The sequence below is a fragment of the Myodes glareolus genome, chromosome 8, assembly GCF_982192425.1.
Source record: "Myodes glareolus chromosome 8, mMyoGla1.1, whole genome shotgun sequence".
In the NCBI taxonomy this organism is placed as follows: domain Eukaryota; kingdom Metazoa; phylum Chordata; class Mammalia; order Rodentia; family Cricetidae; genus Myodes; species Myodes glareolus.
Genome location: NC_142033.1, coordinates 73181310 through 73206476, shown reverse-complemented (window position 1 = coordinate 73206476; position 25167 = coordinate 73181310). Strand labels below are relative to the sequence as shown.

At 42.8% G+C, this 25167-nt stretch overlaps 1 protein-coding gene across 1 annotated transcript in view; it reads left to right on the top strand.

Annotated features, from left to right (window-relative positions):
- Positions 1-13624, top strand: part of LOC125410398 (uncharacterized) — a 44741-nt gene extending 31117 nt beyond the window's left edge. Inside the window, exons 7-11 of the mRNA XM_087909123.1 lie at positions 944-1047; positions 7414-7472; positions 9330-9366; positions 12975-13041; positions 13437-13624. Of these exons, the coding sequence (XP_087765249.1) occupies positions 944-1047; positions 7414-7472; positions 9330-9366; positions 12975-13041; positions 13437-13490 (321 nt within the window). The 3' untranslated portion in view covers positions 13491-13624. The remainder of the gene's footprint in view (positions 1-943; positions 1048-7413; positions 7473-9329; positions 9367-12974; positions 13042-13436) is intronic.
- Positions 13625-25167: the final 11543 nt, after the last annotated feature.

Genomic DNA, 25167 nt, shown 5'->3' with positions numbered 1-25167 from the left:
TCCCACTAGGAGTGTGGGTGCCAGGAATTGGCACCAGGGGTCCTGACACCTTAAATACAATTGAATTAAATGAGTATTTTCCATAACCTTGAGGGAATGTTAATATCATTGGAAAGATCTTCACTGTGTGTTCCTGAAGCTTGGCTTCCTTACCTCTAGACAGTTGCCACAAAACATGGGGTAGAAGAGACAGGGAGTCTTGAGATGTGAGTGAGAATGGTAGGTGGTTTGGACCATAGAACTGCAGGAAGCCCGGAGCATCTATCAGCTGGTTCCTCTAATAGCCTGTTGAAGCACATTGACCAATGTGGTTGTCTCATTCAGAAGGAGAGCAGGCTACCACCAGGGCCAGTGTGTTACCAACTGCAGCAAGCCACAGCAGGCAAGGGAGTGGCCGCCCTTGTGGAACAGGTGTAGTGACCATGTAGAGATAGCCTTGTCAACAGAACCAAGGAGGAAGAAGCTGCCACCGAGGCTTGCCAGTTGCTTTCCTGTCGACTAGATATGAACTTAAAATAGTTTCTTCCCTGCACAATGCACAGTTTTGTAATGTTCTCAAACATTTTGGGACAGGAATTGAAGAAGCCGGCTCTAGCAGTGAAAAGCCGGCTTATGACTTCAATAAACAGTCCATCTAAATCCTAGAGTTTCAGCCTATGGAATCAAAGAGCCCCAGCTCACCAAGCACCTATTGCAAATGGAAACAAGTGTCATGATAAATGTGACAAAAGCGATGGATGCAAAGGTTCCAGAAAAGGGGAGGCATGGAAGGAGAAGCCTGTGTGATGATGGTGGCCAGTAAGGGGCAGCATCTGGAGGGAGGAGGGACCATTGTTTACCCTGTGCCCATGCTCTGGTCACAGGTCCATTCATAAGATGCCAGTGCAGTTGAGAAATATGTAATTTGTTGAGTTCTTGGCCTTTTCTCTTGCTTTTTTATCAGGAAGGCTGCTTATCCTGTGCACACTCCACCCAGGATGAGGAAAGGATGGCACAATCGCCAGCGAAGGAAAAGGGAAACAGAGATGCAGCTGACAAGCTGGGGAGGTACAGCTGCCTGCACATTTCCTTAGTTAAAACAAGCACCAGGGTGGTATGAGATGGTGACTCCGTAACATTAAACTGATAAGAAACTCGTTTGTAAGTGTTGGTAGTTCCTGAAAACCATGCCAATAAAGCATAGGCTAATGATAGCAGTCATTATTCAAGTGGGAAAGACAACCAAATACAGTAACTTAGGCTCCCTTTAAAACTGCCTGATATTTGCCATTTGCATACAGTCTGACTGATCTTATGAGCTCAGTCCAGTGTAAAGGGATCCCCAAGAGTTGCTTTACTTTCTCCCTCTGGTGTGTATTTGTGGGGAGAAAACTGGATAAAAGTCATCCGTGTGTGGTAAAGGAAAGAGTTTAGTTTCCAGCCTTTCCATTTGCTGGGTGTGTGACTCGGGACCATTTATAACTGTTTCCCCAACGCGAAGAGTGTGGCGCGGGCTCGTAGGTGGCACAAGAAGCCGCTGCTTCCTTGAGTGCTGACTCCCAGATTACCGCTGCCAGTCACTTAACTGTTTTATTATTGTTACTAGTGGATTTTATGCAGATATCTTTTGCTTCTTTGACCTTTACCTGACCTCCAGCACATCTCGTCCCACAGAACTTTCCATCTCAGCACTGGCCTGCATCCTCCCCACACCCGTGACCCGTAGGGAGAACTTGTAAGGACTATGGCTGTCAACTTAGACACACACACACACACACAAACATATACACATGCACACAGGCATGCGCACATGTGTGTGCGTGCACACACACAAATCCACAGTGATCACTTGTAGAATAGCTTTAGCAGAGTTACTATCCATGAAAAGCCCTCTGATTAATATAAAGTAGGTTGTAATACATGGTGAGCTAAGAGGCTTTCTCTTTTATCTGTCTCTGTTTATAGCTTGAAGATAATTTTTAAGAGTGAATGCTTAACAATGAAGCTCCCAAGTTATTCATTCTGTTCCTATATGTAAATTTTCAATTCTACTGTGACAGCTAAGATCCCAAATATTACCAAAATACACTACCATATGAACAGACTGAAAGACAAAAACTACATGCATGTTCATCCCGTTAGATGCAGAGAAGGTCTTTGACAAAATCCAATACCCCTTCATAATAAAAGTCCTGGAGAGACTAGAGATACGGTGGGCATGTCTCAACATAATAAGACAATTCAAAGCAATCCCATAATCAACATAAACATAAATGGAGAGAAACTCAAAGTGTTTCTACTAAAATTAGGAACAAAGCAAGGTTCTTCCCTCCTCCATACCTATCCAATCTAGTACTTGAAGTCTTAGCTAGAGCAGTAAGACAACTGATGGAGATCAAGGGGCTACAAATTGGAAAGGAAGAAGTTAAAGCATCTTTACTTACAGGTAATATGGTTTTATATGTAAAAGAACCTAGAAATTTCACCAGGACATTTCTACAGCTGATAAACACTTTCACCGAAGTGGCTGGATACAAAATTAGCATGAATAAAAATCAGTAGCCTTCTGTTTTAGGGTTTCTGTTGCTTCATTGAAACACCATGACCATAAAGTAAGTTGGGGAGGAAAGGGTTTATTTGGCTTACACTTCCACATTGTTGTTCATCACCGAAGGAACCCAGGACAGGAACTCAAGCAGGGCAGGATCCTGGAGGCAGGAGATGATTCAGAGGCCATGGATGAATGCTGCTTCCTGGCTTGCTCCTCTTGGCTTTCTCAGCGTGTTTTCTTAAAGAACTCAGGACTACCTCCCCATGGATGGCATCACCCACTGTGGGCTTGGCCTTCCCCCATCAATCACTAATTAAGAAAATGCTTTGCAGCTGATCTTATGGAGGCATTTTTCTCAATTAAGGTTCCTTCCTTTCAGATAAGTTTAGTCTGTGTGTCAGGTTGACAACAGGCTAGCTGGTTCACCTTCCTATATACAAGTGATAAATGGACTGAGAAAGAAATTGGAAACAGTACCTTTAATAATAGCCTCAAAAATATCTTGGGGGCAATTCTAACCATGTAAGTGAAAGACTTGTATAATAAAAACTTAAAGACATTGAAGAAATTTAAGAAGACACCAGAAGATTAAAAATATCTCCCATGCTCATGGATCAGTAAAATTATTATAATGAAAATGGCCATCCTACCAAAAACAACCTATAGATTCAACACAATCCTCATCAAAATTGCAACACAGTTCTTCACAGAAACGGAAAAACATAATTTTCAGATTCATATGAAAATACTCACACATACAGAAGCAGGGCTGCTAAAACAATCCTGAATAATAAAAGAACTGCTGGAGGTCTCACCACCTCAGATTTCAAGTTGCATTACAGACATATAGCAATAAAAATAGCATGGTATTTACATTAAATCAGATATGTTGATTAATGGAATTGAATCAAGGAACCAGACATAAGTCCACTCACCTGAGTTTTGACAAAAAAAATAAAAAGCCAAAAATACGCACTGGGGGAAAGAAAGAGAGCATCTTCAACAAATGGTGCTGATCAAACTGAATAGCACAAAATTCCAAATGGATCAAGGACCTCAACATAGGCCAGACACATGAATCTGGTAGGAGAGAAAGCTAAACAGCCTTTAACTCGTGGGCATAGGAAAAGACTTCCTGAACAGAACACTGATAGCAGAAGCACTACGATCTACAATAAATACATGGGATCTCATGAAACTGAAAGCTTATGTATGACAAAGGACACCATCATTCACACACAGTGACAGGTTAAAGAACGGAGGGGGTCTCTACCAATTACGTATCTGATAGAGACTAACGTCTAAGATACATAAATAAATAAACAAAACAAAACAAACAAAAAACCTTGGCATCAAGAAAACTACCTAGTTTAAAAATGGGGTACAGAGCAAAGCTGAGAGTTCTCAAAATGACTTTCTCTGGAGCACTCACTCTATTAATCATTGATTAATTTTTTTCTGAGTAACCAATGCCAATGTAGTCTGTATTGAAATCCGTATTATAGAAAAGGCCATAAACTCATGTCTTTGAATCATAGTAAAAAAAAAAAAAGATCTTGCTTGACCCATTCAGAGGGAAAGACAAACACAAAGAAAAAAAAAGTCAGGGAAACTAAGGAACTATGATCCCTCTTCCTGAACCACTGGTCAGTGGACTGCAGCTCCGTGAGTTCCTGTCTGTGGTGACCAGTAGAGGATTGCCTCTGCTTTCTGGACAATCCCCAGGACCGGTACACTCTGGACAAGCCCCGGAGAAGAGTCGCCTCTTTCCCTGGCGGTCTTCTTAATTATCCTGACTGGAATCCATGGAGTCCACGAAATTAATCTTTTCCATCTGAGGGGGGTTAAGGAACAAGGCACTCACAAACTCTCAATGTTTTTTTTCTTTATTCTTTTTTTTTCTCTCACTAGCTCATGTTGTTTTACAGCTTTTTTTCCCCCCAAGAGAATCTTCCAGGCAGCACAAGAGTCAAAATGGTTGCATTCCATTTCTCAAGTGAATGATTATAGGTGAAAACATGTTTTTAATCTCCCTCACATGTTTAAACATTTTATGTATTACAGGTGAAAAACTAATTATCCCAAGAACCCACATGCTTTCATACCCAAGCAACTTGTTACTGATTAACCATTTGGGCAAGCGAGGTGTTCTTGTCAGGTCTTTTACTGGCAGGCTTCATTTTGCAGTTACAAAGAAAGAAAGGGCCAATTACCTTATTACTTATCTTGAAAGGTAATCTTATAAGGAATCATAAAGGAATCCCAAACCCAATCTTTTATGTAGAAAAAAGAATCAGTCAGCTCTACTTTAAATCTTTAGGGTGCATACCCACTCATTAATATATTTTTTTATATCAGGGGATTGAAGGCAGAAATGGGTATAAGGAATTAATAATCACCTTTGGTCATCAACCAAACCTAGCAAGGAGAGTATGTCAGCCAGTAATAACTGGGTCGCCTTGTTCTTGTTCCCTGACCTTAAAGAGTTCCTCACTCAACTATGTGTCTTTTTAAAACTTTAGCTTGTCTTCTTGGGTTTTCACCTCAAAGTTTTTTAACAAAACCATCTTAGTCTAACTTCGTTATTTTCAAAGCTTTGTTTCAGCTGTGATGCACTCTGAGACCTGTGACTGCATCTCCTGATATCAAGGTTAAAAGAATTTAAGCTAGCTGGGCTACTGGGTCTCCACTGTTAGTCATGAACTTGAGCTACAATCCATGCAGCTCCTTAGGTGAGACTCACAGGCCCTGGCTGGGAAACATGTCCTCGTGTTTATTTTTGTTCATCAAAACTCTGTATAAATTATCATCATTATTATTATCAAATTACAGCTTAGGGAGGGGTCATCTTTTTGACACTCTACAGGTAAAAATGCCTAGTAGAACAGGATATTTCCAAGAGATAAACTCACTATATTACAGGCAGTGGAGATCTCCCAAGGTTCACTCACACCTTGCTAGATACCAGAGAAAGAGAGCCACAGCAAACATGTAAATGCACAGCAGAAGCAAAAGACACTCCGGGGTCTGTAGTCCCATGGCCTTGCCTAAATGAGATTGACCCATCAGAGGATTCTCTTCAGATGGCTGATACCTGGGACTTCAACTGCAACTTGCTGCTTCCCTGGCATGGCCCATGGCAAAGCCCTGAAGACATATATACAAGAAACATTGTAAGGATGGAGCAGGTTATATCCAGGAGGGTGTGTGTGCACACGCACACGCATGCATGCACTTGCAGGCAAGAACAATGAAATAAGAAGCCATGAATTTGAAGAATAGGGAAGGGTATATGGGACGGTTTGGATAAATGTTGTAATTATAATCTCAAAAATGAGAAAAAGCAAATAAAAAACAAACTTGTGAGTTCTCAGCTGTTGCTGGTCCCATGCCTCCACTCCGCTGTCATGAGCCCTAACCCTCTGGATCCATAAGCTCCACTGAGCACTTTGTTCATAAATTGCCTTGGTCGTGATCTTTATCACAGCAATAAAAAGAATGCAAGGAGCCACTCTCTGAGCACCTAACTAGGTCTCCCAGATGTAGCCACATACATAGCACACAGATCCATACCCCAAATGTCATATGGAGTCCACGTGGGCCTATGCATCCATGGCGACAGCCTTTAATTGATCCTTTGCCTTTTCTTTATAGACCTGAGAGGTCAGATAAGGCTGCAGGAAGAGCCTCCGGTCTTCTTTGAAACAACACCCTTCAATCTCAGGTGTTGGAAAGGCCCCATTGTGCCGTTTTCCAAGGCAGCTGCCAAATTTGGTCCCTCAAATGATGTGCTGTCCGTGGCAATGAGCCTCTCCCAGGACACTTGCCTGATTGTTGTGGAGATGAAACGTCGTTCTGAGGTGACATGCTGTGTGTGTCAGGAACTCGGTTAGAGGCCTGGCATGGCAGTACGCTTCTTTAACCCCAGCCCTTAGAAGGCAAAGGCAGGCGGACCTCTGTGAGTTCCAAGCCAGGGCTACAGAGTGAGAGACTCTTAGAATGAACAGCCAGCTAACTGGACAGGCGATGTGGTTAAGTGTGAAGGAACTGTGGTCGTCCCTCTGAGCCCAGCCTTGGCAGTCACTGGTTTTCCATGCGTGGCTGTGATTCATTAGCACTCTAATTACTGACAGTTGTGTTAAGGTAATGAGACTTTATGGTTACAAATGGTTATTTTATCTCCTCTTAATTGCCTGTCACAAAAATGAAACAGGCAGTAATCTAATTTAAGACATTATTTCTGGGAAGTGCAGCCCTTCGTTGTTTGAACCCGTGACAACAATCTCCGGGACTCTAAAGTAGTTCGACCTCGGCGAACTAAATGACTGCTACTGTCTTCTCTGTTTGCCCTGTTTAGGGTCTCACGTCTTAGAAATTCTTTGGTAAAATAAGTCAATTAAATTCTCTGTTGTTGTTGTTGTTGTTGTTTGAGACAGGGTTTCCCTCTGTAGCTTTGGAACCTGTCCTGGAATTCGCTCTGTAGACCAGGCTGTCCTCGAACTCACAGAGATCCTCTTGCCTCTGTCTCTGGAGTGCTGGGATTAAAGGATGTGCCACCACCACTGGCCAGTGTTAAGTTTTTATTTTTATGAGAATCTGAGCATAAGCAAAGAAACTCGTCTGTTAGGAAAGCAGCCTTGGCGCTCTCTGTGATGTCAGGCTCATCCGGTTTCTGGTCTGAGCTGTATTACCTCTGATTCATTTACATTTTCGCATCTTCTTCGTTTGGAAACTTAGGAACTTTTGGTGCTGAGCCTCGTAATATTCACTCTCATCGTTTAGAAAATAAGCCTTCAATGCTTTAACATCCTTGTTTAATTTTCTTCATATAACCACTAAAATATTGACTTTGTTTCTTCTTCTTTTATCACACATGACAAAAGCCAAGTTACTTTAGAAAACCAAGAGGAGGAGCTTGAGCCTTGTGAAGACTGCAGTTCAAGTAAGTTCCCGACAGCGGACTAGCTCAGCCCCACCTGTCCGTGAGAAAATAAGGTAGAAGTAGGAGAGACTGATCCCAAAAGCAATGTTTACAAAATCACTGTACAAATTGAGTCTATATTTGTGTGTGTGTGTGTGTGTGTGTGTGTGTGTGTGTGTGTGTTACTCTATTGTTGATCTGAATCGTTGACCTTTCTTTTATAGTAGATTTTCTGTTCTGGGGAAACACTAATAAAAAGCCCAATTATTTGTTTTCCTTAAGTAAAGTGGGAAGGGGGGAGTTCTCTGATTAAGAGATTCCATATGACTTAGTTTCATTTCCTGTTGCTGGGATTAAAAATACCATGACAAGAGCAAACTAGAGGAGAAGGGCTTTATTTTGGCTTCCGAGTCCTTCTTAGAGCCGGCAGCAGCCAGAGCTTGAGCTAACTGGTCACATCAAGTCTGTGGTCAGAAGAGAGCAGCAGATGCGTGTACACTTGTGTTGCGCTCCTTCGTCCACTGCCGCAGAGTTCAGGATTTGTAGCACAGGGAATAGTGCTACCCACAGTGGTAGGGTCTCCCACATCAGGTAACAAAGCAGAGATAATCCCCACAGGTGTTGCCACAGGACAACCTAATCTAGACAGTTCCTCCCTGAGGTACCTCATCAGTTGTGTCAAGTTGGCAATTAAAAGCCACCGTCATGCTATTACTTCTATATTCTAGAAGTTTAAGCGAGATAATAGCTTTTTAAATTTTATCTTAATTTAAATTAATGTTTATGGGTGCCTTGCCTGCATAGATGCCTGTGTACCCTGTGCATACCCTGTGCCCCCAGAGGCCAGAAGAGGGCGCCAGAGTCCCTGGAACTGGAATTACAAATGATTCTAAACTGCCATGTGGGTTCTGGAAACTGGCACCAGGTCCTCTGGAGGAGACTCAGGGCTCTCAACTGCTGAGCCACCCTCTTGCTCCAGTAGTTTTATTTCCACAATTTCCCCATTATTTGCCAACATTCTTGAGTCTCTGCCGTGCCCTTCTAGGCATCTGTCTATTGCTTATGGTTAAGAGTGGATACAAATATAAAGGATTGTTCTTCCCGTGAGATCTTTCCATCGGAGGCTGTTAGCATCTTTCCGGACAGCCACATAGAGAGAAAGACTCCAGAGAGAGCCTGTCCCCTGCCCTGCTACCCAGTGCCCGCAGACTGGCCTTGCTTGTGGCACTACTCTCCATCTTACACAGCACGGTTCTGAACGAAAAGCTAGAGAGGCCGTGTTTTGTAATAACAAGTTAAGAACAGAATTGTCCCCAGAGTCTCGGTCTGGAAGACCACAGAGCCATTTGACACAGCCAGTTTCTGCTTTTTTAGGCTGCCCAGTTTGCTGTCAGTCTGTCAGGGCTCATCTGTGATTGTGGGGTTGGGCAGAGGTGCTTACTTTTATGAATTACATTTAGAGACATTCCTTTCTTCCAGTTTTCATTTGAAATATGTGAGAAGTTAAATTAAGGTTGAGAGGTAGTGACACATGTCTTTAATTCGAGCACTTGGGAGGCAGAGACAGAGGTAGGAGGATCTCTGTGAGTTCAGGACCAGCCTGGTCTGCAAAGTGAGTTCCAGGACAGCCGGGGCTGCATAGAGAAATCCTGTCTCAAAAAAGAAAAGAAAAAAAAAGTAAAATTAAGAACTCCAATGCATTACCCTCCAGCCACTGGTCTAACTGATCTTCCTGTTGGAACTCTCAGCCAACAATGGTTCTAAGGAGAATCATGCTCCAGAAGATGCCCCAGTCATATAATGTAATGATTGTACTTCCCCATTTTCTTCTTTCTATCCATTTTGTTGAGTTAAAATACAGTTTTCCTTTATCTCCAGAAGCAGATAAATGTTCTGCATGCTACTCTAAAGCAAGGTAAGATGCAACTAATTTAACTGTTTAAGGCAGTCTTTAGTGGATGCAGAGAAAAGAAACTAATATTTGTTGCGTATTCTCTTGGCTAAATGCAATATGATGTACATACCACTTGCCATCTCATAGAAATCACAGATTGTATGCAAAGTGTCCAGTTATAACATACTGCTCATGCTGGACAGTGGTGGTGCACGCCTTTAGTCCCAGTGCTCTGGAGGCAGAGGCAAGTGGATCTCCATGAGTTCAAGGCCAGCCTGGTCTATAGAGTGAGTTTCAGCACAGTCAGGGCTCCACGGGAAAACAATGTCTCCAAGACAAATAAACAAATGAACAAATAAAACCACTACTACTCCCAATAATTGGCTACTCCCATTTGAAGGGCAGTTTAACTGGCTCATAATCTTGCCATTGTTATGTGCCTGACCTATGATTTGATTGCCTGTCTAGCTATATGATGTGGTTTCGTTCACCTCTGCATAGATCGAAAGGGCAAAAATGTAGGTCTATATCACACCAGTTCAAAACATCAAATTTTGACACAATGTTGAGTTTTTCTTCCATGCTTCATCATAATTCAGTAATTTAATGGAACGCTGTATTGGGAAGCTTGCCTTGCTTGTAGCAGAGCGCTCAATGATGTGTACTCACATTGAGTACATGGTTTTGATACATAATTATTCTATTAGAAGTGAAGAATATTTGCATGTTCTATAAGTAATATTCATAATCTCTTTGGAAGATATTTTCATTGACTTTTCTACTTACTTATGAACTGCCATATCAGGTTAGTTCCTCTACCACTTTTTTCCAGTCGATTTTCTTTTCCAGTGAATATACTACCTTTATGAGTGGCTATTTCTTTTGGCTTCTCTTTTGTTGTTTTTTTTTTTATATCTGGCTGCTAAGTAATTCCTTTGCCTGCAAAGTTTTATAACTTTAGGGGTTGCCGGAGACTAATCAAGCTGCCCACAGTTACTTGAACCTAGGTTTAGAATCTTCTTCACATGGCTGCTGTGTTGGAGAACCTGAAACTGAAAGATTCTGAAATGACTTCTTTGGATATACTAAGAGGCAGCAATGAGACACATGGCCCTTAAGTCTATGGCCAGGAGCTCCCCTCATCCGTGATGAGTATCTCAATAAGATGGCAGATGGACATAGAGCATCCCAGTGAAGAGGGTAAAGACAGAAAGAAACAAAGAGCTCCCTCTGGGCTATCCCAACAGTGTTAACAGAATGGGGTTGGTGAGGAACAGGTTATGGGTGGTGATAATGTGAAAATCCTTGACACAGAATGTTGGAGAATCTAGGAGAGCATATACAAATAACGAATGCAGGAGTTCTAGGGAAAGGTTTTTTTTATTAGACCGTAGAAACTGACAAAACTCCAGATTTCTGTTAAATGATGCTAAAGTAATTTCAGGTAGGCAATGAGTCTGTACCAGGTAGCATCTTTCTTTCACCTACTTCATTGTTAATTTATATATGATCACCTATGAAAACACAGATTGAATCAATGGCCAAGAGACGTCGTGTTGGGTTAATCTGTGGCCGGGTGCTGAGATCCCAAAGTGCTTGCCAAACTCAGGAAATAAGGCCTGTCATCTCAATCGCTTCAGTCGGTCCTTTCCTCAGGAGCCTGTGTTTTCACAGGACTGAGGTGTAAAGTCGGAGAACCTGTGGATAAATGCATTGGTGATTGACAGCAGGCCACGGATAATGCGCTGGTGTCCCCTTGAGGAAGGACAGGAAACACTTCCCTTTGGAGACATTTAACCAAGAATGGCCCATATTCGAGTTCTCTGCTTCATGCCCCTGTGTGTGTGTCAAAACTATTTTTTCTGTCTTTATTGAAGAACACAGAAAGCATCACATGAGGAAAGAATGAGATACAAAAATCTTTAACAGGGTTTACAAGGGATTAAGTCATTGACTGACTGACCCAGACAACAATCAGTACACAAACATTTCCCAACCAATATCCAAATGCCCTGTTTAAGGTTTGTGCTAAATATTCACTTTCGAAGATTGCTTTCAACCTCGTATTTGCTGCTTTCAGCAAATAATGCACATGCATTACCTGGGCCAGCGGCATGGAAAGGAAGGAAACATGCCCCCGGCAATGCTGAAGCCTGCATGGGCAGCACATTGATATTGGGGTTCATGGTCTGAGCTGATGAGGATGACTGACCAGGTCTTTTCCCTCAAGGAGCCAGTTTCACTGAGACACGAACTCAGATCGCTGGATTCAGAGTCCAGAGCACTAACCATTACACCATGGGAGCTAGTGTACAGAGGCATGGAGTCGTATATAATTTAAGGTTATAGCCATGCTTTAGTGTAGGTTGTAAAAGTTTCTAATATGGGAAATCCAAGCCAAGTGAGGGATATTGTCATATGGTTCTATTTTTTGCGGGGGGGGGGTTACTTGTTATTTTATGTGCGTGGATGATTTGTCTGTATGTATGTCTGTGTGTGCCTAATTCTCGTGGAGGCTAGAGGAGGGTATCAGATCTCCTGGAACTGGAGTTACAGACTGTTGTTAACCACCATATGGTTGCTGGGAATGGAACCCAGGTCCTCTGGAAAAGCAGCCAGTGCTCTTAACCTCTGAGCCATCTCTCCAGCCCATGGTTCTTTTTAAAGCAGGTTAAACAAAGGCTGAGTACACAGTAGGACAGCAGTCTTAGTGCTCACATGACCTCAGGGCGTATTAACAACTCTGGCTATGAGGTCCAGCAGAAGTCCCAGTCTTTCCGAGGGTAAGGGATATTTTTATCGTCACACATTGACGCAGAGAATATGTCTGAGCTCTGAAGAAGGAGGGCCTTAGAGAGTGAGTACTTAGGAGGGAAGCTATTCCTGGGAAATTGGAAGCTCCCCCCCTCGCCCCCTCATGGCTCCGCTTTCCCCCCACTCCCCCTCTAGTGCGGATGTGCCCAAGAGGGATTTTTATTGTTTGCTGGTTTGTGAAGAGCTGAAATGAAGTGCATCTGTAGAAAAATAATTGGTTTTTATAATTTTTAATATTTTATTTTTTTCTGAAGAGAATATGGTCAGTAATGGTGTAGACATATGTTCTTTATTGTCCATCGTCTTTCTGCTGTTTCAGAAGTTCTGTCTGGGAGACTCTGTGCTATTTTAAGGTGATGTGAAACATTTGGCATCTTCTAGTCTGTGGTTTCAACCATGAAGACCCAAGATGCTCAGTCATTAAACATTAATGATTTACAGTCATTAAACAGGGGGAGACAGCGAAGAAGGAACACTATATATTTGAGCCTTGTTTTGTATTTTTTTTTTACAACCTAGGCAGCAAAAATATAGGTATTCCAATAGCTGGGTTTTCATTTCAGCCTTCAAGAGAAGAAATTTGTGAAGACAAATCATTTTGGGGCTCTGCCAATATAAGGTCTACCATTCTTTGTCATGGATATATGAATAAGTCTCCATAAAAAGTAGAGAGCTGAAGGAGGAAGGCAAACAATCACTTGTTCACTTTTTTTTTAAACAGAGATCAACTTTAAATATCTCTTAAAGAAATGGTATCTAGTATACAGGTAACTGATAACCGAAAAGTCCCCTTCTTGTCCATTTTTGTTCTTCAGCCTCGCCCACACACCTAGAACTTCCAAGCCCACAACAGAAGAAGATGGAAACAGCATCAGATCCAAGGTAAAATGCCCCTTTGTGAGATTAATTTTCCCTTTCTGAATTTGGATTTTTTTTTATCATTTATTCTTAAACTCAGCAATGGTCTACTATCATTGCATCTCAAAAGTTGACCAGAGAAAAACCTTTATGTAGTTATGACCAGTTGGGTTTTTGGGGTTTGGTTTTTTATTTTACTTTGAGAAATGCCAGAGTTAGTAAATACTCTGAAGTAGTGGGCTTAGGTTCAGGTATGAAAACACGTAGTGGAAAGAATTTATGAGGTACAGTTTTCATGGTAAAGCAAATCTGAAATCTGAGCTATGAACTTTAGGATAAATATATTTTTGTTGTTTCATTTATTTTACTGGGGGCTACAGAGATGGCTCAGTGGTTAAGAGCACTTGTTGCTCTTGCAGAGGGACCCAGATTCGGTTCTCAGCACCCACACGGTGGCTCTCATCCATCTGTAACTACAATACCACGGACTCTGAAGATTCTTCTGACCTTCACAGTCACCATGCACGCATGGGTGCACATACATACATGCAGGCAGGACACTCATACACATAAAATAAAACAAATGTAAAATGGCTTTTAAAATGAAGAGTTTACTGGTGTGACTTTCATTATGTTTGTGTTTCAAAGTTGTAAGGAAACTGAAAATGTATCAGACATTTGATTGATTGCTTTGGTTTTAGAACCATCCTTGGGCATAGTTTCTTTCTCCTCCCAAACTTTGGATTCATTTCATATTGTTTTTGATAGAATGTGTTTTTGGTTTCAGCCCTTGTTTCTACATGAAATAACATAAGAAATTATGAAAAATTATACCATTACAACCCATCAAAATTTATACTTGCAATTTTCCTGTATTTTTCTTATCGATTTAATTAAGTGTACGCACACACAGGGCCTGAAGGGTCTGCACCAGTACCTCTGCATATGTTGTTACTATTAGTGGAGTGTTTCTGTGTTAGTGGGAGCTGGGTGTCTCTGACTCTTTTGCCTGCTCTTGGGACTCTTTTCCTTTTCCTGGGTGGCCTGCACAGCCTCAGTGTGAGGACTTCTGCCTTGTCGTTTTGTATTTTGTTTTCTCATGTTTGGTTGTTGTCTCTTGGAGGCCTGCTCTTTCCTGAAAGGAAAAGGAGGGGGAGCAGGTCTGGGGGAGTGGGAGGCTGGAGGCTGGGAGGACTGAAGGGAGGGAAACTGGTAAGGATATATTGTATAAGAGAGGAATCTATTTTCAACAAAACAATAAAAAGTCTGTAGAACTGGATAATACATTTTTTTTTTGCCCAAATAGCTACAGACTGTACAAGTAGAGATTCAACTATTGAGGAAAAATATAATTTCTGAATATTTGTGCTTAGTTTTCAGCATCATCTCATGTTCTCAGTTTCACGCTCTAAGGCTTTACATTTCAGAAGGCTTCTGCTTACTCACATCTTCATCTGAAGTCTGCACATTAAGAGCTAGAGGAGGGCAAGAAACCAACCTGACGTGGGTCACACTTAGTTCCTAGAATAAAGTTTCACACATAAATAACATCTTAATATATTTCAATATGAAGGAAAACCAGGAAGATAACTAACAACTAACTGTATTGAATATTTTAAGTGTACCTTAAATTCATTATCCTCATTGATGTCTAAGGGGTACTCTGGGGTGACTTCCTTTAAGGAGCTCTGTCATAAAGGAAAAGGGAACAGCTTAGAGGAGGGCAATAAATAGCAGAGATTTGCTGGCTCCTCGGAGTCTTCCAACTCTGACTTTAGATTGGGGCTTTAAGAGTGAGTGGTTCTTAGACATCTCAGCTCTTGTCTTCTTCAGTAAATGTGCTTTCCTATATACATTGCGGTCTAGCATCCAAAGTACCAATAACTTTGCTTGATTAAAAGTTGAGGCAAGGGACTAGAGAGATGGCTCAGAGGCCCAGAGGGCCTGAGTTCATTTCCCAGCACCCACATGGTGGTTCATAACCATCTGTAATGAGATTTGGTGCCCTCTTCTGGCAGGCAGACATACAGACAGAACACTATAGACATAATAAATAAGTACATATTTTTTTAAAAAAGAAAAAGCTGAAACAATACTTTTCTCCCAACTAGTCTTTCTATTAGAAATGATTCTGTTTATATTCTGGAGTAGACAGTTTTGGTCCCCTAACTCCATTTCTCATTTCATAGTAATAAAATGAACCCTTTATCATTGCAGTATTTACAAAAGTGGTTTTAGTTTAAGAAAAACTATTGTTGCCAGGCAGTGGTGATGCATGCCTTTAATCCCAGCATTTGGAAGGCACAGAAAGGCAGATCTCTCTGAATTTGAAGCCAGCCTGGTCTACAGAGTGAGTTCCAGGACGGTCAGGGCTACACAGAGAAATCCTGTCCCAAAAAACAAAAGCAGAGAAAAGAAAGAAAAATAATTATTATTAGCAATATATAAATCCGTAGGTCAGTTGCGTTCATGACATGCTTTTCTTTTGGAGTCTGTCAGCCCAGTACTACGTTTGCCACATTATTCACTCCTAGTATGGCTGCTGGGTTCAGATTGCTAAGGATTTGCTAAGTACGTGAAGACTCATATCTGCAGTCTTAACAGTGGCAAATATATGCCGTTTATTCGATAGTTTGACCAGTTTTAAACCACATTTGCATGTGGTCCAAGTAGGAGCTGTGATCCATCAGGAGGCTGGTTCAGCAAAGGAGCCTCAGGGTGATTTAAAAATGGGTTTTGTGTTGGCCTTGTGTTATCACACTGAGCACTGGGGAAGGTGATTTACTGCCATGCTTATGTTTTAAATGATCTTAAGGTGGCCTCTCAATACGTTGCCCATGTTTTCCTTAGTCTGTCTGGCTCAGGCCTGGAGAGACTGTGCAACGGTTTAGAGACAAGAGACATGCGGCGAACTGGTGCCCTCCTCTGCCCTCTACTGGAGCAGACATACATGCTGTGTGTACACACAGGCAGGCAAAAACACTCATTCACATAAAATTTAAACATTTTAAATCTTTAAAAGCAAAAAATCCATTTGGCTCAAGTAACCTTCCTGCGCACATGCAAAGACTTGGCCTACAGGAGCGCCGCCAGCCTCGACTCAGAATGGAAACATTTAGGAATTATTTTCAAAAGGAGCCTTATTGTCACATTTTATTTTTTAAAAATTGTGGTTTTGTAGTATTTTCAATTTTGTTTTATATTGAGATTTTTTAGTTATGTGTACCAGTGCACAGACATATGAGGGGATGACTTGCATGTGCTACTGTAAACTGCACCTTCTGCCCTCGACGGTGCGTTGTGTGTGTTATAATTTTTTCAGTTGAGTATATTTTGTGAATAGATGTTTTGTTTGTTTGTTTGTTTTTCACGACAGGGTTTCTCTGTGTAACCCTGGTTGTCCTGGAACGCACTCTGTAGACCAGGCTGGCCTCGAACTCAGAGATCCACCTGCCTCTGCCTCCCAAGTGCTGGGATTAAAGACGTGTGCCACCAATACCTGGCACAAATCAGTGTTCTTAAACCCATGTGCTTTTCAAGTAACTTCATTTCCTCTTCCAAATGGGAGTATTTACTTGTATCTTCTAAGTCATCTGGGTGCCTCAAATGTCACGCAACAGAAACTGAGGACACTGAACCTTGCCATTTCCTGGCCCCTTCCTAACTGTGTGTCTGTTTTCCCACCTAAGAACAATGGCATTCAGTAAACTATGCAGAATGGCTGAAGCTGCGGAACCCTCAACTCCAGCTTCTCCTAGCAACAAAGCCGACCTTCCCTGCCTGTCTCAAGCTCCTGACTGTTGAGAGCATGAGACTGCAGGATGGAACCTGTGGTTATGAGTGGACCAATAGTTATTTCAACGTGGGGAGCTCTGGGAGTCCAGCTGAGGAGAGGGAGGAGAAACTGTACAAGCAAGGCTGGTCAAGATCGTGACGCGCAGAGACAGCTGACCTGAGCTGGTGGGAGCTCCATGGCCAGCTAGGGAGCCTGCGCAGGACCAAATGAGGCCTCTGCATGTGGGTGACAGTTATGTAGCTTGTCTGTTTATGGGGTCCCTAGTAGTGGGATCAGGACCTCTCCCTGGTGTTCTACCTGGTTTTTTGGAACCTATTCCCCACGCTGGGACGTCTTGCCCTGTCTTGATGCAGCGGGAGGAGCTTGGTCCTGCCTAAAGGTAATATGACATGCTTTGTTGACTCCCAGGGGAGGCCTGCGCCTTTCTGAATGGAGGAGGAATGGGTGAGGGATGGGTTAGATGGGAGGTGGGGGAGGGAATGAGAAGAGAGGAGAGAGGAAAACTGTGGTTGGTATGTAAAATAAATGAAAAAATTGATTAAAAAAAAAGAAGAAAAGAAGAAGAGATTCCTGGATCATGTTTGGTTCTACTGTGGGATTTTGAGGATCCTCTCTGCTGCCTTCTAGTGTGGCTGCTCCCCTTCACTCTCCCTGACTTCACTCTCCCCTAGGCGGCTCCCCTTCAACCTCCCCTGGGCCTCACTGGAGCTCCTCCTTGCCCATATTCCTGCCAGCATTTCTGATCGTTTGCTTCCTTGATGCTTGCTATTCTGATTAGTGTTCCATGGAACCCCAGGACAGTTTTAATTGGACTTCCCTAATGACTAAGAGACTGAACACATTTTAAAACATTTATTGGCCATTTGTGTTTTTATTTGAAAATGGCTTACTTTGTGGTCTCCAATGTGGTTCGTTTTGGTCACCAAGAAGAGAGTGCATTCCCTACTGGGGTTGGGTAGGATATTCTTTAGATATCTATCAAATGCAATCAATTTGTGTATGATTTAAGTCTGGTATTTATTTTTAGTTTAGACGCTCGGTCTAAAGACAAAAGCCAGGTGTTGAAGTTTCTCACTATTACTGGATTGGTACCTACCTATTCTTCCGTGCCTTTAGTGTTTGTTTTTATGACAACGAGGGACCTAACATTTGGCACATTAACGTGTATGCTTCTTCCATCTGCCTGAAGAGTCACTGCCTGCCCCCTCTAGTCCTCCTAGTGAGCTGGGCTTGCATCCCTCTTACCTGCTGTGAGACCAGCTACGCTGGAGCTGCAAGGAGTCTGCACGCTTGATAGCTTGAGCCCTACTCGTCGATCAGTTTTGGGGTGTCTTCGGTTGGGCTTTGTATTTCTTATAAACAACTGACAGCTGGGTTCTGGTCCTTATGAGTGGCTATTTTTGGTTTTGGTTTGTTTTTGTGTGTGTGTGTATAGTGTATGAGTGTGTATGCAACTGAGTGTGGTTGTATGTGTGTGTGTGTGTGTGTGTGTGTGTGTGTGTGTATGTGTGTGCAGAGACAGGAGGTCAGGGTTGACTGTCTTCTAATGCTCTCCATTATCTTTGGAGTCACTGTCGGTGAACTGGAGCTCACTGTGTCAGCTAGCCTGGCAGGCCAGCCTGCCCCCAGGATCCTCATGTCTCCACTCCACCAGTACTGGTGGCAGATGCCTTCTGTCATGTCCACATGGCTATCAGGTGGGTGCTAAGGTATAAACTCAGGTCCTCATGTTGGTCCAGTAAACACTTTCCAACTCATCCATCTCCCAGCCAAGATCAGGGTTTTCGAGGCTAATTGCTGGGGAGGGGTTAGATGCTTGTGTGTGCTCCCTGCGAAAGCTGAGGGTGATAGTGGGAGTTTTCCTCAGTCACTCCTGGCCGTCTTTTGTTGAGCTCTGAACCCAGACTTTTCCCATTTGGTTAGACCATCTGCCTGGCAAGCTCTGGTCCTGTCCTGTTTTTCTCCCCAGCACTGGTGCACAATACAAACGCACACTGCCCCTATCTTGTTTGCATATCACTCGCCTATCAAAATCAGGGTCTAATACCTGTGAGGCAAGCACTGCCAAACAACCTCCCCTGCCACATCCACATTGTTTTTGAAAATATCAGTTATTTATGTGCACGAGTGTGTGTTTGTGTGTGTGTATGCATCTGTGTTGAGTATGTGTGTTTCTGTGTAAATGTGTGTGTCCATGTGTCAGTATCTGTGTATGTGTTTGTATCTGTGTGAGTATGTGTGTATCTGTCAGCATCTGTGTGTGTGTGTCTGAGTGTGTGTGTATCTGTGTGTCTGTATCTGCATGAGTATGTGTGTGATCTTTTTGAGTGTACACATACATGTATGTGTAAATGGATGGGTATACTTTCAAATACAAAACGAGAAGGTGTTGAACTCAGCAGCTGGAGAGATTATTGTCTATTTGTAGTTATAAATGCCTCTCGCATTTTGATATTTATTTATTTATTGAGGTTCTAGACATTTTCTAGTTTCATAAAACATTCTTAGTGCCATTAGGTTTTATCTCAGCACCCCTACACACACTCCCAGTCAGAGTCCTATGTTTGGTCTCTTGGACACACTCAAACACTCAAAGCTCTGAAATTCCAGACATGTTCATCAATAGTTCTTGTTTTTAGAGGAAAAAATAGATTTATTTATCATTTTTTATGTATATGATTGTTTTGTCTGCATGTTTGTCTGTGCACCACAAGCATGCCCGGTCCCTGAGGAGGCCAGAGGAGGATGCTGGATCTCTTGGAACTGGAATTATGGATGGTTGTGAGCCACTATGTATGAGCTGGGAATGGGACTGAGGTCTTCTGTAGGAGTAGCCTGTGCTCTTAACACCTGAGCCATCTCTACAGTCCAGATATCCCCTATTTGTATGTGTCTAAGTGTATGTTGTTTTTCTGCCTTTGTCCTGTACCTCTGAGATCTGTTCTTCTGCTCTTCTTGTGTGTTGTTGATTTTTTTCCACTGTGGGATTGTTTTGAGATTATTATTGTTATTACTGTTACTATATTGATTGATCCTTTCTTTGCAGTTCTGTTTGTTTCTTTTTTTATCATTTTAATTTTCTGGCTGAATTTTTCAGCCATACTCTTTTTTTCTCCATGATAAGGATTGCTTCATCTCTGAACCCTGAGCAACTTTCTTATATAGGTGGGGATTGGTTTGGTCTTTTCCTTCCTCTCCATTTTGATCTTCTGCACGGTCACTGGCTATCTTTGGAGCAACACTCTGCACTCTGCCTGACATTTCAACTGACTGTGTTTCCAGTATCGAGGGACTGTGGCCTTGTCAAGGGTCCGTGGTGGACTGTTATCTTGTGGATTATGGGTTTCTTTCATGTTGCCAAACTGCATTCTCAGTGTTTATGCTTATAGTCGGAGGTTTGTGCTGCACCCTGCCTCGGTCGTTTGTGCTTCTGTCGCGATGGTGGACACTCTGGTCTTCATTTTTCTCCTTTTCTTTGAGCTGTTTGCTTACTGTTGGTTTAGTCTTACACGATTCCCTTAGGTGAGTTGCCCTCACTTGTGTGTGTGTTTGGGGAAGCACAATGAAATTATTGTTTGGCAGAAGCCCTGGTGTCAGCTGAAGGTGACACTTGTGTGCTTTAATGTGGCCTCTGTGAGATTCAGAGAGAGTAGCAGCACTGGGGTACTCATTGGGGAAATGTGGTGTACAGTACCCCCAAAACTAAGGTGTCAGCATTTAGGGAAATAAGGATGGGACAGGTAAGGGGGAAGCCAGGGCGAAGTGAGAATGAGAGGAACATTTTGTGGTATAGGTGTGAGAAGAAATGTCAGGCTTAGAGAAAGGACATACCAAAAAACCCAAACCAAACCAACAACAAACCTCAATGAGATAGAAGTGAAAACACAGGGGCTGGAGAGATGGCTCAATGGTTAAAAGCACTTAATTCTTGTGGAGGCCTCAGAGTCATCCCAGAACACACCCAGACACCAAGTTCTCAGCACAAAGGAGATTTATTACCCTGGAGGGACAAATGTGGGGGCTGGGAGATGCCTCTGGGTCAGACAAAGACAGTTGCAGGCCTCTCTGCAGGGGTGGTTCTTAAGGGAAGTCTGTGCTGGGCTGAGCTGCTGAGCCCTGACTGCACAGGTTAGTGGCCAAATAAGGGGAAGAGACTCTTGGGTCTATTCTAACAGTTTAGCAAGAGAGAGGAAAGGGCAAAGGGCAAGACATACCAGTGTCTTTGCCAAGCTTGGGCCTGTTAGAGAGCCCTTCATTCTCACGTTTTTGTTTTATTATTGGGTCCCTGAGTGTTGGGAAAGTGGGCATCATTCTCTGGCTGCTTCCTGGTGACACTGCAGTGTCATTGTCAGGGACCTAAGAAAGTTGGAATGTTGGCCAAGTCCAGGAAGATCAGGCTGTGTCATTTGATGTCCAGGCTCTGTGAGACCTTCTGGGGCTAGCCACTTCAGAGCTGTCTAGGATGCAGATTCTGAAGGAAGCTCTGGGACTATTGAGTTGCTGGAGCAGTCTGCAGTTGATTTGAAATCTGCTGGGACAGACAGACGAGGGACAGAAGATAAAGTTAAGTAGTTTAGGGGAAAATTTTTATCTTGGGTATAGATCTGAAACTTTAGGCCTATGGTCCTGGTTGGTAGGGAAGGGCATCCCAAGACAGGAAAAGGGAGAGGGATCCCACCCTCAGGCAAGGAAACAGACAGGTGGGAATTTAGGCTGTTGGTTGACAGTATTTCTCTGGAATTTGTCTCATATAAAGAGGATCCAAGTCAATTTCTTGAAGTTTATAAGAATTATTAAGTTTATAGAAAGAGACAAAAGTTTTATTATGACTTGTAATTTGTAATGAAATCTATATTGTAGAAAGATTTGTGTTTTTGACTCACAGTAAAAGTTTGGGAATAATGAAAGTTCCAAACAACAGCTTAGAGCTAAGGAAAGAAATCTGAAACAACTTTTCATAACTTAGATTCCCTTCCTCAGGCCCATAGCTTAGATCCTTTCTCAGGCCCATAACTTAGATCCCTTCTCAGGCCCATAACTTAGATTCCCTTTCTCAGGCCATAACTTAGATCCCTTTTTCAGATCCTCAGAACTTCCTTAAATGTTCGTATCCTCAGAACTTAAAGCACTTTCTTAGATCTTTATAGCTTGCACTGCATTTGCACACCTTAAAACAATGTCTTAGACTGTCACAACTTCAGGCCTTTATAACGTGGTGAATGGGAAAGGTAGGGCCGGTTTGTTGGAGGTGGAGTTGGCCCACTGACATATTTTCCAGGTTTGGTTCTGTAGAAAGATCTTATCTGCTGGGGTGAGAGTCATGTGGGTTTGGAGAAAGGAGAGACGGGTTTAGTATTAGAGTGATATTTGATACAGGAAGTGAACAATGCCCTGTGTTGAAGGACGGTTAGGCATGCTGTTGTCTGGGTCATGTAGTAGGGTAGCCTGGAAAGAAGTGGGATGAGTCGTAAGGGATGAAAGGGTAGCTTGCCAGGCTGCCATGTCGTTGTGATTATTGCCTTTACTGACAAAAGAGAGGCCCATCTGATGTTCTTGTAATGAAACAAGTCAATCTGAAAGGGTGAAAGAGAGGCCTTGAGGAGGTTTTAGCTATATGAAAAGTTAGTGATTGAGTTACTTTTTGTGTTTAGAGATATTTGTTTCTTCCAGATGGAAGAGTGTATTAGCAGGATATGGAAAGCATATTTGGATTTTTTATACACTGTTAATGATATGTTTTTGGCAGTGTAGAAGGTTCTGGTGAGAGCTATTAATTCTGCCTGTTTATCGGTTGTGTGGGGGTAGGAAAGCTGTCTCGATGATGGCATCCTCTGAGACCGCTGAGTGTCCCACAGCATAGTGGCTGTCTGACAGAAAGGAGCTGCCGTCTGTATAAAAGTTGTAGACAGAAGTAGCTAGAGGACCCTCTTGTATATGAGAGGGATGGGGAGGGGTCTTTGAAAATCTCTGGACAGGCGTGAAGAGGGTCTGGGAGTGTTAGGGTAAAAGAGTAAATGTGGAGGGATTGAGGGAATACAGGTGAAAATGTGAACGATGAGGTTTCAATAAGAGAAGTTTGGAGGGATAGAATTCCAGACGGTGGAAGGGACTTGGGTGCTTTGTAAGTTGGGAGTTGAGAGAGAGTGATGGGAATGGGTGGTAGAGGGATCGCAGAGTTAATCTGTTAGAATCAGAGAGAGTGATGGGAATGGGTGGTAGAGGGATCGCAGAGTTAATCTGTTAGAATCAGAGAAGAGCAGAGAGTCTGCAGCGAGGGCACATAGACAGAGATCAGACGTGGGTGTGGTCCAGAGTTTTGGAGATGTAGGCAGTGGGGGCAAAGCTCAGTTCTAGACAGTGTCCCGAGATCCCAGGGTGTAACCTTGCTTTTCAGCAGCGTAAAGATAGAGGGACTGAGAGGGGACCGTGTCTGAGTTTAGGGAGAAAGAGGCTCATGGGGAGCTCTAGAAGCAGCTTGGTATAGAGGATGTTCTAGAAGTAACTATCCAGGGACCCTTGAGCAGAGGAAATTGTTCATTCCCCAAAGGGAAAGCAGTTCAGATTTTGTTGATAGCAGATTGTTAATCCCATAGGTCTAGAATAAAACCACTACCACAGTTTAGAGTCAAATGTGAAGAAAGCTTTAATTAAATACTGGCCAGGTGGATGGAGACTCTGGCCACATTCATCTCTGGGTTTCCAGAAAATGGCCCCAAATCATGATTTGCAGGGGCTTATTTCCCATCAGGTCTAATCAGGGGTAAGTGTACATCCTGACTTTTTTTTCCCTACCTGTAAACCTCCTGCCCACATATGGTCAAACATACATGCTGTAGGGTCAAACAAACTTGTTTAGGGGAGTAAAAACATGTGGCTGGTTATCTCCCGTAAACAGTGGCCTCCAGCATTTCAGGAACTATCTGTCCTTGGGCAAGGGGCTTGCAGATCAGAGGCATTTTTGTTTCATGGCTCTTGAGGAATAGTAATTAAAACTTAAAATGTAACTTTGGGCTCTCACACTCCCCCCTTGAGTTGAATCCTAAGTCAAATCTTGGACTCTGTTACAGGTACCTGTTTATATTTTGTTCTAATAGCCATCAAATAGTACCCAGACAGGAATTACCACTTAGTTAAGGCATCACTAATGCAAGAACCAACAGTAATGACCAGAAGCAGGAGTACCAAAGGCCCTGTGATAGCCTGTGATGAACATCAAAGTTACTATCTAGAAGGATCCTGGAAATGAAAATGGGGACCAGTTACTTACTTCATGTCAGGGTTCCCCTTTTGGCAATGGTTTTCTTTCTTTCTTTCTTTCTTTCTTTCTTTCTTTCTTTCTTTCTTTCTTTCTTTCTTTCTTCCTTCCTTCCTTCCTTCCTTCCTTCCTTCCTTCCTTCCTTCCTTTCTTTCTTTCTTTCTTTCTTTCTTTCTTTCTTTCTTTCTTTCTGAAACAAGGTTTCTCTGTGTAACAGCTCTGGCTCTCCTGGAACTCACTCTGTAGACCAGGCTGACCTCAAACTCACAGAGATCTGCCTGCCTCTGTCTCCTGAAGTCTTGGATTAGAGGTGTAAACCACCACCACACAGCTGTAATGATTTTTTAGGTACAACCAGATTATTTCTAATGATTCCTGAGTGGTTTGTATAGAAACAACAATTTTCTCTTAAAGCTACACAATAATCTCTCTGTTTTACATAGAGCAGGTGGAGTGCCCCCTGTTTCAGCTAATGAATCTTCCTGTTGATAGGACTGGGTCTATTTGTTTTTAACAGGCACCTTTCCTGGTATGGCAATAGGCATATAGGTTATTTTGTTCCCTATGCCAGGGAGTAGCCTTTTGATCTAATGTTCCAGTCTGTTGGGAGGTAAGGGATGGCATACTCTCTTCTGTAACTACTTCCTGCTAAGCTAGGACATTGTTGTCAGGGCACAGGAGGTCTGGAATGGTAGTCAAAGGCAAGGAGGGGATTCAGGCAATGGGGCATTCATCAGAAGTGTCTGGTTCGCTGATCCCACTGGAATGACAGGGGCAGTCACATTGGCTAGACTGGTCCACATCAGCTTTCAGCAAGTCCAGAGCTTGTAGTCATTTAGAGCAGGTTGTAGTCAGCAGCTGATGCTTGGATGTGGTGGGAAAAAAGGTTTGTTTAACTGTGTAAAGATGTGCTGCATTTGCTTGTGTTGCCTTTGTTTAACTATGTAAAGATAATGTTGCTGTTTCACCTTACCTACCTAAGATACCTGACTTGTCTAATAAAAAGCTGAATGGCCAATGGCTAGGTAAAGGAGGGATAGGTGGGGCTGGTGGGCAGAGAGAAAGAGAAACCAGCCAACCGGGGGCCAGCTACGCAGAC